Source organism: Zonotrichia leucophrys, chromosome 22 (genome assembly GCF_028769735.1).
Source record: "Zonotrichia leucophrys gambelii isolate GWCS_2022_RI chromosome 22, RI_Zleu_2.0, whole genome shotgun sequence".
NCBI lineage: Eukaryota > Metazoa > Chordata > Aves > Passeriformes > Passerellidae > Zonotrichia > Zonotrichia leucophrys.
This window is the reverse complement of record NC_088191.1, coordinates 1,400,844-1,411,608: the sequence shown is the minus strand read 5'-3', so window position 1 is coordinate 1,411,608 and position 10,765 is coordinate 1,400,844. Positions and strand designations below refer to the sequence as shown.

General features: G+C 46.6%; 1 protein-coding gene across 1 annotated transcript; it reads left to right on the top strand.

Annotated features, from left to right (window-relative positions):
• The first annotated feature begins 345 nt into the window (after window positions 1-345).
• On the top strand, window positions 346-9,603 carry LOC135456840 (nucleolar protein 58-like). The gene is made up of 4 exons (XM_064730959.1): window positions 346-373; window positions 1,474-1,832; window positions 2,018-2,266; window positions 9,520-9,603. The coding sequence occupies exons 1-4, from the start codon at window positions 346-348 to the stop codon at window positions 9,601-9,603; spliced, it is 720 nt and encodes a 239-aa protein (XP_064587029.1).
• The last annotated feature ends 1,162 nt before the right edge of the window (window positions 9,604-10,765 follow it).

Genomic DNA, 10,765 nt, shown 5'->3' with positions numbered 1-10,765 from the left:
GATCCAATATTCCTGGTTCAGTCATATTCCAATGTTCTGTTTCCTGACTGATCCAATATTCCTGTGCAGGATGTGGAAGGATTTCCAGGATTAGAAATGGATCCTTTCAGGGCATTACAAACTTTTTCCACTCTCCCATAAATCTCTGAAATGGCTTTTCCAGCATCGTCCAGTGAGACTGGGGCAGGACCAGCATTCCAATCCAGATTATCCAACTCAATCACCACATCCAGGCCCTAATTCCCATAAAATTCCCTGGTGAGGGGGTAGCTGAGGTCACCCCAAAGCCGGGGTGGCTCTGGGTGTTGTTTGCACCATGGAAATGAGGAATGGAGCGAGCGCACAATGGGGAGGGAGGTGGAGAAGGGCGATCGTGCTGAGGCAGGAAAGATAATTCTGGAAAAACCTTTTTCCTCTGCTGAGGCCATTGTTGTCCTATCAAATCCAATATCCTGGAATGAAAAGAAAGCCTTAAAAAGTTGAAATCGAGGAGTGATGAATGAAGAGCCACCAGATATTTCATTTAAGGAGCTGGGTTTAACGAAGGCACCGTTAGGAAATTTTCCTGCATTAATTTTCGAGCCCGCTCTGAAATTTGGGGGGAAATTTGGGCATCTGCAGAGATCCAGGTGAGTGGAAGATCCAAGCTTTTGTGCTGGGATTTGGAGCAGCCTCGGGAATTCTGTTCTCCCTGTGCCAAGGCCACCAAGCCCAGGTGACAGCTGTGTCCCCTGTGCCCAGCCACCCCCGGGCCCAGAGCTGGCAGAGCTCTGGCAACTCCATGCAATCCCAAAGCCAGCATCAGAGGGTAAATGAAGGCTTAATTAAAAGCTGCCATAGGAAAGGAAATTAAATTAATGTCCTAATTAATGCTTCGGGTTTAGTCCAAATGGGAAAGTTTCTCATTCGCCTTTCCCCGTTGCAGCTCCACGCTCACCTCTGGGCACTGATGGATTTGGGCTCATTTGGCCCCAGTCCTGGAAAACATCCTCGTTAAAAATTGTGTCCAAGCCCACATTTAATTCGCTTCCTGTCGTGCTTAATTGCAGGCCTGGATAGGGTTGGATTGAGGGATGGGATCAAAAAAAGGTGGAGCTGTTGGGAAAATTCTGCATAATGGTCCCAAATGCTGATTTGACTCAAAAACCTTCACTTACTGACCTGTATTAGAATAAAATCCATTAAATTAATAATGGATCGAGTTCATCGGAATCCCAGTGATTCTTTTATCTCAGTAATTTTAGTGGAATTGGGATTTTTGTAGCATGACTTCCTTAGGATTGAGAAGAACCTCGGAGCAGGGAGGTTTCCGTGAAGGAAATGAGAAATGGGGAATCATAGAAGGATTGAGCACATTCTGATTTCCAAGGTTCAAAGAAGAAGAACCAAAAGGCTTCCAGAGCAATGAGGTTTCCATGAAGAAAATCAGGAAAGGAGAATCATAGAAGGATTGACCACATTCTAATATTCAAGGTTCATTGAAGAAGAAGAAGAAGAAGAAGAAGAAGAAGAACCAGAAGAAGAACCAGAAGAAGAACCAGAAGGAGAAGAAGAAGAACCAGAAGGAGAAGAAGAAGAACCAGAAGAAGAAGAACCAGAAGAAGAACCAGAAGAAGAACCAGAAGAAGAAGAACCAGAAGAAGAACCAGAAGGAGAAGAAGAAGAACCAGAAGAAGAAGAAGAAGAACCAGAAGAAGAACCAGGAGAAGAAAAACCAGAAGAAGAACCAGAAGAAGAAGAACCAGAAGAAGAACCAGAAGAAGAACCAGAAAGAGAAGAAGAAGAACCAGAAGAAGAACCAGAAGAAGAAGAACCAAAAGGCTCCCAGAGCAGTGAGGTTTCCATGAAGGAAATGAGGAATGGAGAATCATTGGAAGGATTCAGCACGTTCTCATTTCCAAGGTTCAAAGAAGAAGAACCAAAAGGCTCCCAGAGCAGTGAGGTTTCCATGAAGAAAATCAGGAAAGGGGAATCATAGAAGGATTGACCATATTCTAATATTCAAGGTTCATTGAAGAAGAAGAAGAAGAAGAAGAACCAGAAGAAGAAAAACCAGAAGAAGAACCAGAAGAAGAAGAAGAACCAGAAGAAGAACCAGAAGGAGAAGAAGAAGAACCAGAAGAAGAAGAAGAACCAGAAGAAGAAGAAGAACCAGAAGAAGAAGAAGAAGAAGAAGAAGAACCAGAAGAAGAAGAAGAACCAGAAGAAGAACCAGAAGGAGAAGAAGAAGAACCAGAAGAAGAACCAGAAGAAGAAGAACCAAAAGGCTCCCAGAGCAGTGAGGTTTCCATGAAGAAAACAAGAAAAGGAGAATCATAGAAGGACTGAGCACATTCTCATTTCCAAGGTTCATTTCCTGGCCTTGGACCTTCCCAGGGATGTGGCAACCACAGATTTTTTTTGCATGACACCACTTTACCTCTGTCTTTTTAAGGCGTGAGGAGCCACATGAGTCAAATTGCTGGCGGCTGTTGGTGTCAGAGGGGAGGAATGCTGCATTCCCAGCACCACACCCACCCCTTTAATCCCTCTGGATTCACATCAGATGTGTCCTGACAAGGTGAGCTTGGGCAGGAGAGCTCATGAGGTCATGGGAGGCAGGGAAAAAGCGTGCTTATCAAATCCAACCCAGCTTCAGAGCTCTTCCTTGTGTGTTTTGCCTTTTGGGTGGGGCCCTCACAGCTTTATTCTGAATTCTCAGAGGTTTTTCTCCACGGGGAGACAAACAGGCATCAAAACTCGGGATGCTCATTCACCTCAGAGTTCTGCTTTAAAAAAAAAATTTAAAGATGTTTTCATAATTACCAAGAAAAATGCCACGGGAGCGAGAAATCGCCTCAGTAGGTGGCAGCAGCTCCCTTGGAATCAGATTTTGTGGGAAATCGATGGGAGCTCAGGGAGAGGAAGAATTCCTCAGGAGTTATTGATCCAGGACTGAGGGATGGCTCTCCCAGCCTGGGATGAGCACTTTTCTCTCCCCGCTCCGTTTTTCATCCTTTTAGCTTTAATAAAAATTGGCGCTGGAGGTTGGAGAGTCTGTTTTGTAAAGCTCAGGCTGGAGCAAGGTCTGAGGGTGGGGAAGGGGCTGGGATGGAATTCCTGGAGGATCTGGGGATCCCTGGAAGTGCCCAATGCCAGGTTGGAGCCACCTGGGACTGTGGAAAGTGTGGGACCCATGGTGGGACTGGATGGGCTTTGGGGTCTCCTCCAACCCAAACCATTCCAGGATTCCATGGGCAGGTTTGGATGGGATTTTGGGAAGGAATATTGGGAGAGGGGCTGGGATGGAATTCCTGGAGGATCTGTGGGTCCCTGGAAGTGTCCAAGGCCGGGTGGATGGAGCTTGGAGCACCCTGGGATGGCCCCTGCCCATCTGGATGGGTTTTGAGTCCCTTCCAACCCCAAACCATTCCATATTTTTGTGATTCCATGATCCCATGATCCCTGACCATGGCAGGGGTGGCACTGGATGGGTTTTGAGTCCCTTCCAACCCCAAACCATTCCATATTTTTGTGATTCCGTGATCCCATGGTCCCTGACCATGGCAGGGGTGGCACTGGGTGGGTTTTGAGTCCCTTCCAACCCCAAACCATTCCTGGATTCCATGGGCAGGTTTGGATGGATTTTGGAAGGAGTATTGGGAGAGGGGCTGGGATGGGATTCCTGGAGGATCTGTGGGTCCTGGAAGTGTCCAAGGCCGGGTGGATGGAGCTTGGAGCACCCTGGGATGGCCCTGCCATCTGGATGGGTTTTGAGTCCCTTCCAACCCCAAACCATTCCACACTTTTGTGATTCCATCCCTGCCTCAGCCACCCAGGAACGATCAGAAATGTTCTTTCCCCCTCTCCAAATGTTCCACCAGCATCCTCCAAATGTTCCTCGCCCGTTCATCCGAGGAGCCTCGGGAATTTCTGGGAACAAGGAGTCAACGAGCTGCCGAAAAACCACATTAATGGTGGGGAATGAGCTGCCAGATGGGCTCCCTCGGCACCCGGGAAGTTTTATTGTTCCTCCAGACAGAAAAAGCCTCGGGCAGTGCTGGAATCTGCGTCCCAGCCGGCTGGGGGGACCGAAAATCGGGAAAAATAATCCACAAAATAAATTTTCTCTCTCAGCAAAGGGGGATCTGGTTTCCCAGTGCCAGGTGTTGGCTCCCTGCTCTCCCCCAGACTAGGAAGGAAAACAAGAGCCGTAAAAAACAGCTGGGAATGTCTGAAGACAAAGGGACATTTGGAGAAAAAAAATAAAAATAAAAATTAATTCAGCTTTCCTAATTCAACAGTGATGGAGGTGCTGAGCAAAACCACGGCCAGAAAAAAAAAAAATCCAATAATTAATTCTGCTTTATTCCAGAGTTTCCTTGGGGGAATGCTGTGATCCATGTCCGTGTGCATCCACCTGACAGGAAACTCAGCGCTCCAGGTCCTGCACCTCGATCTGGCTGGCATTGATTTAGATATCCTGCAGAACAGAGCCTTTCCCTGGGAAAAAAAAAAAAAAAAAAGAATAAAAATCCGTGGATTAAAAAGTGCTCTAAAAAATGGCTCTGGGTTTATACTAATGGAAATGTGAATTATTCAGCTTCAAAAGAGAGAGGAAAGCCCACGATTTCTCTTGGTTTTTGGCTTAAAATGGGTCAGAAATGCTCCAGGGACCTCAGGATTCTCTGGGAATTCAATCCCAGCCTCTCACAGGGAGGAATTCCCTCCGAAAATCTGATGTAAACTTGCCATTCCTTCAGTTTAAACCCCTTTTGCCCTTCCATGGGTGAAGAATTCCACCCTCCAAAGCAACCAACCCAACTTTGGGAGCAGGTGCTGGGAAAGGGTGAAATCACCCAATTTTGGAACAGAGGGGAAGTTTGGACTTTTCCCGGGTCTTCTGAATGCCAAGACATCCTTGCTTTCCGTTCAATCTCGCTTGTAATTTCCATTTTCTCCAAACCTTTTGCCAGGCAATCACATTTTTATGAGGTTTTCCCGTTCCGTCTTCCCCGAGAGGATGGATCTGCCGCAGCTCCAGGTGTGAGAAGTCGCACCCTGAGCGGGCTGAGGAGCTGCTGACGGATCTCTGCGAGCCCCAAAACCGCCTTTTCCCTGCTCCTGCTTTCTGTCAGGGCAGATCAGAGCAGGGGAGATGACGTGGGATGAGGAAAAGGAGTTCTGAGATGGGGATGAAGCCCCACCGTGGCTCAGTCAGATTTCTGCTTCGTGGCCTCGCCTTGTTGTGGGATCTCAGGATCTGAGTCCTGAGGTGCCGAGCCACCGAGACCACCCTTGGGGGGCTCGGGAGTCCTGGAATGTTCCAGAAGTGTCTGGTGGCTGGACTTTGATCCTACACAGAGACGACACCTGTATGAGGACAGAGGGTTTCACCGGGTGAATGGTGAAGGGATTGGTTAATTAGAGGGTGAGACACAGGTTTAGATTTCTGTACAGGGGGTTTAGAGAAGTAAGATGGAGGAATTGGGTGTGTCCTGTCCTTCTTCTTCTTCCTCTTCTCCTCCATCTTCTTTGGCCATGGTGGCACTTTTGGATTGGTTATTACTGAAAGTGCACCGAGTTATAAGAATAAATGGTATTGGGGAAAAATGATAAATATTGTACACGTAACAATGGTATAAAGATAGGTGACTGTCCGGAGGCAGCACAGTGTGCTCATGCTGGCTGCTGAGCAGAGCTCTGTCGGCGGAAAGAAAATCTTTTAGATAAACAATTAATAAACATAAAAACCGAAAGAAGAACTGAAGCCTCTTCTCGTCCTTCGATACGCGGGCTGCCCCAAGGCCACTCCGGGCCTTTCCAGGCCCTTCAAACAGCCGAGAAAACCGGACACCTTGTTAGCAAAGAAAAGGGGAAAAAACCACAACGCCAGCAGTAAAATCAGCTCCTGGTTGACTCCAGTTTTCTTCCCAGGGAAAATGGGGATATTTCAAGTAAATTGCTTTTGGAATTTAAAAAAAAAAAAATTTAAAAAAAACCTGCCACTTTTCAGCACCTCGTTGGTGGGGAGAAGGTGAAGGTTCCTTGCTCCCACACCTCCAGCCCCTTCTCAGCTGAGATCCCACTGGAATTCCAGGAGAATTCCTTGGAATTCCCAGTCTTTGGCACTGGGGTGTTTGAGATCCCAGATCAGCACCAGCCAGGCTGGAGAGGGGCACTGGAATGGAGAGGATGTGGGAAAAACCCCTTTTGTTTTCCAAGCAAATCCTTCTGGGATATCTCAAGAAGGCTTCCAGAGCAAAATCTCGGAGCAAATTGGGAAATTCCAAAATTCCCAGAGCAGCTGTGGCCGCCCCAGAATCCCTGGAAGTGTCCAAGGGCAGGTTGGACTAACCTGGGGCAATGGAAGGTGTCCCTGCCCATGGTGGCACTTTTAATGTCCCTTCCCACCCAAACCATCCCAGGATTTTTCATCTCTGTGGGTGCAAATCCACAGATGGAGCTGGAATCGCTTCCTGGCAATCCCAGACTCAGCTCAGGGGTTTGGTCACAGAGTTTTGAGCCACGAAAAAGGCAGAACCTCCTGGTAATGGGGCAAAGGGACGTTGTCTGTGCAGCTCTAAATAGCAAGGGCAGCAATCCGGGAGCCCCAGGATTAATCTGGGCATTTCTTGGCGTTTGGAAACGGCCTCAGGTTGTGCCAGGGGAGGCTGAAGTTGGATTTTGGGATAATTTGGGATTATTTGGGGTAATAAATAAGAAAGGGCAGTGGTGCAGTGCCCGTTCCTGGGGGGATTTAACAGCCCCGGGCATGTGGCACTTGGGGACGTGGTCAGTGGTGGCCTTGGTGGTGCTGGACCCAATGACCTCAGAGGGCTTTTCCAACCCAAAAAATTCCACGATTCCCTGATTTCTGTTGTGGTTTTTCACGGTATAACTTAAGGGAAGAAGCAAAGCCAGCTCCATCCCTGCCTGAGCAACTGGGGAGATCCAGAGGGTGTGGAAAGAATTCCCTAAGAATTCCAGGTCTCCCCTCAGAGCCAGTCCTCTGTGCAGGGCTCATTTGTGCTTCTGGAAACAGCTTTGAGTTTGATTTTTTCACCTTCCTGGGAATTCTTTCCTTTGGAAACAGCTGGAATGGCCGAGTCCTCCTTCACTGTTTCACCAGAGTAAAAAATCGCTTTCCACAAACTCTCCCTTTTATTCCTTTGAGGTTTCCTGGTTTTTACGCCAGTGAATCCATGCATTTCAAATCCCCTTCCCAAGCTCTGGAGCTGATTTCCGTGGCAGATAGGAGCAGCAGCGCCCTGATCTCAGCCACGGTTTATTTTTATTTTTATTTTTATTTTTATTTTTATTTTTACTTTTATTCCAGGGGTTGTTTGTCACGCTGCCTGCACGGGGAAGGACTCACATTGCCGTGCTCTGGGGAGCTGTAACTCATCTTCTGTTTAATCCACTGTCTGTCACAAGCGTGGATTTAGGATGGAGCACTCGGCCCCTCCTGACATCCTTCACAATCCTTTTCTCCGGGTGTTTTTTATTTATTCTGCGCTCTCTGTCCTTCATTACCAACAAAAAAAAGTCGGGTTTGCAGTCGGTGTCATCTGAGGGAAAGCAATCCTGTGGATTTTGTTTGTGGGGTGCCCTGATGGAGGAAGGAATTATGAATCTGATTCCATGTTCTCAGAAGGCCAATTTATTATTTTATTATATTATTTTATATTATATTATTTTGTATTTTATTATATTGTATTATATTGTATTGTATTGTATTGTATTGTATTGTATTGTATTGTATAGCATGGTATTGTATTATATGGTATTATATATTATATTATATTATATTATATTATATTATATTATATTATATTATATTATATTATATTATATTATATTATATTATATTATATTATATTATATTATATTATATTATATTATGTTATGTTATGTTATATTATATTATATTACATTACATTACATTATATTTTATTATATTCTATATTATAATCCAATGAAGCAATCACCTGTTGGATAAACAATCTCCAACCACATTCCAAAGCAGCAAAACACAGGAGAAGCAAATCAGATAATTATTGTTTTCCTTTTTCTCTGAGGCTTCCCGTCTTCCCAAGAGAAAAATCCTGGGCAAGGGGATTTTTCAGAAAATATGAATGTGACACCTGTGTGTCACACGTGTGGATTCTGCCAGGAATATTTAATATCCTGGGATATTAAAGGTGTTCAAGTGAGCAGATTGGGCTGCTCACAATTCCCTGCTCTGCTTTGAGGGAAGTTGAGAGACTCCAGGATTTTTTCGGATGGAAAGGATCATGAAGATCATCTCGTTCTACCCAGCAACAGAAATCAGGGAATCATGGAATTGGAATCATGGAATTGTTTGGGTTGGAGGGAAGGTGTGGAGCTCCAGGATGGTTTGGGATGGAAAAGACTGCACAGATCATCTCGTCCTACCCAGCAACAGAAATCAGGGAATCATGGAATTGTTTGGGTTGGAGGGAAGTTGAGGAACTCCAGGATGGAAAGGACCATGCAGATCATCTTGTCTTACCCAGCGACAGAAATCAGGGAATCGTGGAATTGTTTGGGTTGGAGGGAAGGTGTGGAGCTCCAGGATGGTTTGGGATGGAAAAGACTGCACAGATCATCTCGTCCTACCCAGCAACAGAAATCAGGGACTCATGGAATTGGAATCATGGAATTGTTTGGGTTGGAGAGAAGGTGTGGAACTCCAGGATGGAAAGGACCATGCAGATCATCTCATCCTACCCCATCCCAGACACACCCAGCAACAGAAATCAGGGAATCATGGAATTGTTTGGGTTGGAGGGAAGTTGAGGAACTCCAGGATGGAAAGGACCATGCAGATCATCTCATCCTACCCAGCAACAGAAATCAGGGAATCGTGGAATTGTTTGGGTTGGAGGGAAGGTGTGGAACTCCAGGATGGAAAGGACCATGCAGATCATCTCATGATGAGACATCCCAGACACACCCAGCAACAGAAATCAGGGAATCATGGAATTGTTTGGGTTGGAGAGAAGTTGAGGAACTCCAGGATGGAAAGGACCATGCAAATCATCTCGTCCTACCCAGCAACAGAAATCAGGGAATCGTGGAATTGGAATCATGGAATTGTTTGGGTTGGAGGGAAGTTGAGGAACTCCAGGATGGAAAGGACCATGCAGATCATCTCATCCTACCCCATCCCAGACACACCCAGCAACAGAAATCAGGGAATCGTGGAATTGTTTGGGTTGGAGGGAAGTTGAGGAACTCCAGGATGGAAAGGACCATGCAGATCATCTTGTCTTACCCAGCGACAGAAATCAGGGAATCATGGAATTGGAATCATGGAATTGTTTGGGTTGGAGGGAAGTTGAGGAACTCCAGGATGGAAAGGACCATGCAGATCATCTTGTCCTACCCAGCAACAGAAATCAGGGAATCGTGGAATTGTTTGGGTTGGAAAAGCCACCTAAGGTCATCGTGTCCAGCCATTCCCCAGCACTCCTCTCATGGGAAGAAGGAAAATCAAAAAGAAGGAAAAAAAAGAAGGAAAAGAAGGAAGAAGGCAGGAAAAAAAAGAAATCAGATGGAAGGGAGAGGGGAGGGAAGCAAAGGTGTCCTTTGGGGTGACATTTGCGGTGACATTTCCTGGCGGAGCGGCGCCTCCCGCCTCTCCCATCACATTAAATTTTCAGGATGTCTCAGAGCCAAGGAGCTGAGATGGATTCCTGGCTCTGGATATTTCCAGGCCCCTGCAAGATCTCCTTCACCCCAGCCAGGGGAGACAACGCATTTACTGTGCCAGAGCCATGCCAGGGACACGGCTGGAGGGGAGGAGAGGCAGATGGAGGGGAACAGGGGGTGAAATTCAGCCTGCCCTGGATCAGCCGTGCCTGGAAATGCTGAATTTGTGATTAAGGAATAAAATATCCACCTTTCCCCTTAAAATTTGGGCTGTGAAATCTGCGCCCAGGATTTTTCTTCGCCCTGTATTTCTGTCCAATTTGTCGGCGCGGCTTTCCAGGTTTTGTGCAAAGTGAGGTGGGAAAATCTGTTTTTCTGGGCATCTTTTGGGAGTGGAGAGCTCAGCCAGGCACCCCCAGCACATGAGGGCAAACCAAGGTGGGGATTTCAGAGCAGAACATCCAAGCCAAGCAAATCCATGGGGTGAAAATCCCAATTTAACCTGGCTCTGTGCAATGTGCACAGGGCAGGGGAGAGCAGGCAAAGTCCATCCTGAGTCCTGTGTGTTTTGATATTATCATGGAATTATGGAATTGGGGTGGGGAAGGACCTTAAAAATCACCCAGTTCCAGCCCAGACACCTTCCACCATCCCAGGAGGGTTCAAGCCCCATCCTTGGACACTCCCAGGGATGGTTTATCCACAAATTCCCAGGCCAACACTCCCTGTGCCTTCAAACTGAACTCCAAACTCGTCCCCAAACCGCCTCGACGGTGTCATAGCTAATGACTTTTATTAACAATGCTAATGAGATCGCTAAAAATGTTTATGGGACAAATTCATTTAGAGAGACAAAGCTGCTGGAGCACTCAGGGCTCTCCTGGGCCCGGCTCTCCTGGCTGTAATTATCATTATTTCATAACCAGCCCGGGAGTTTGGATCTATTTCATTCGGATATTAAGCAATAGCTTTTCTTTTAATCTCCTCATGTTTTCCCCAGGCTTTTTGGAGGTGGTGGGGAAGATCCTGGGTAATAAAGCGTGAAAAATGTGAGAGCAGGCCCGGGGAGCGCCCGCGCCACGTCAACATCGCTCTGCCTCAGATGTTT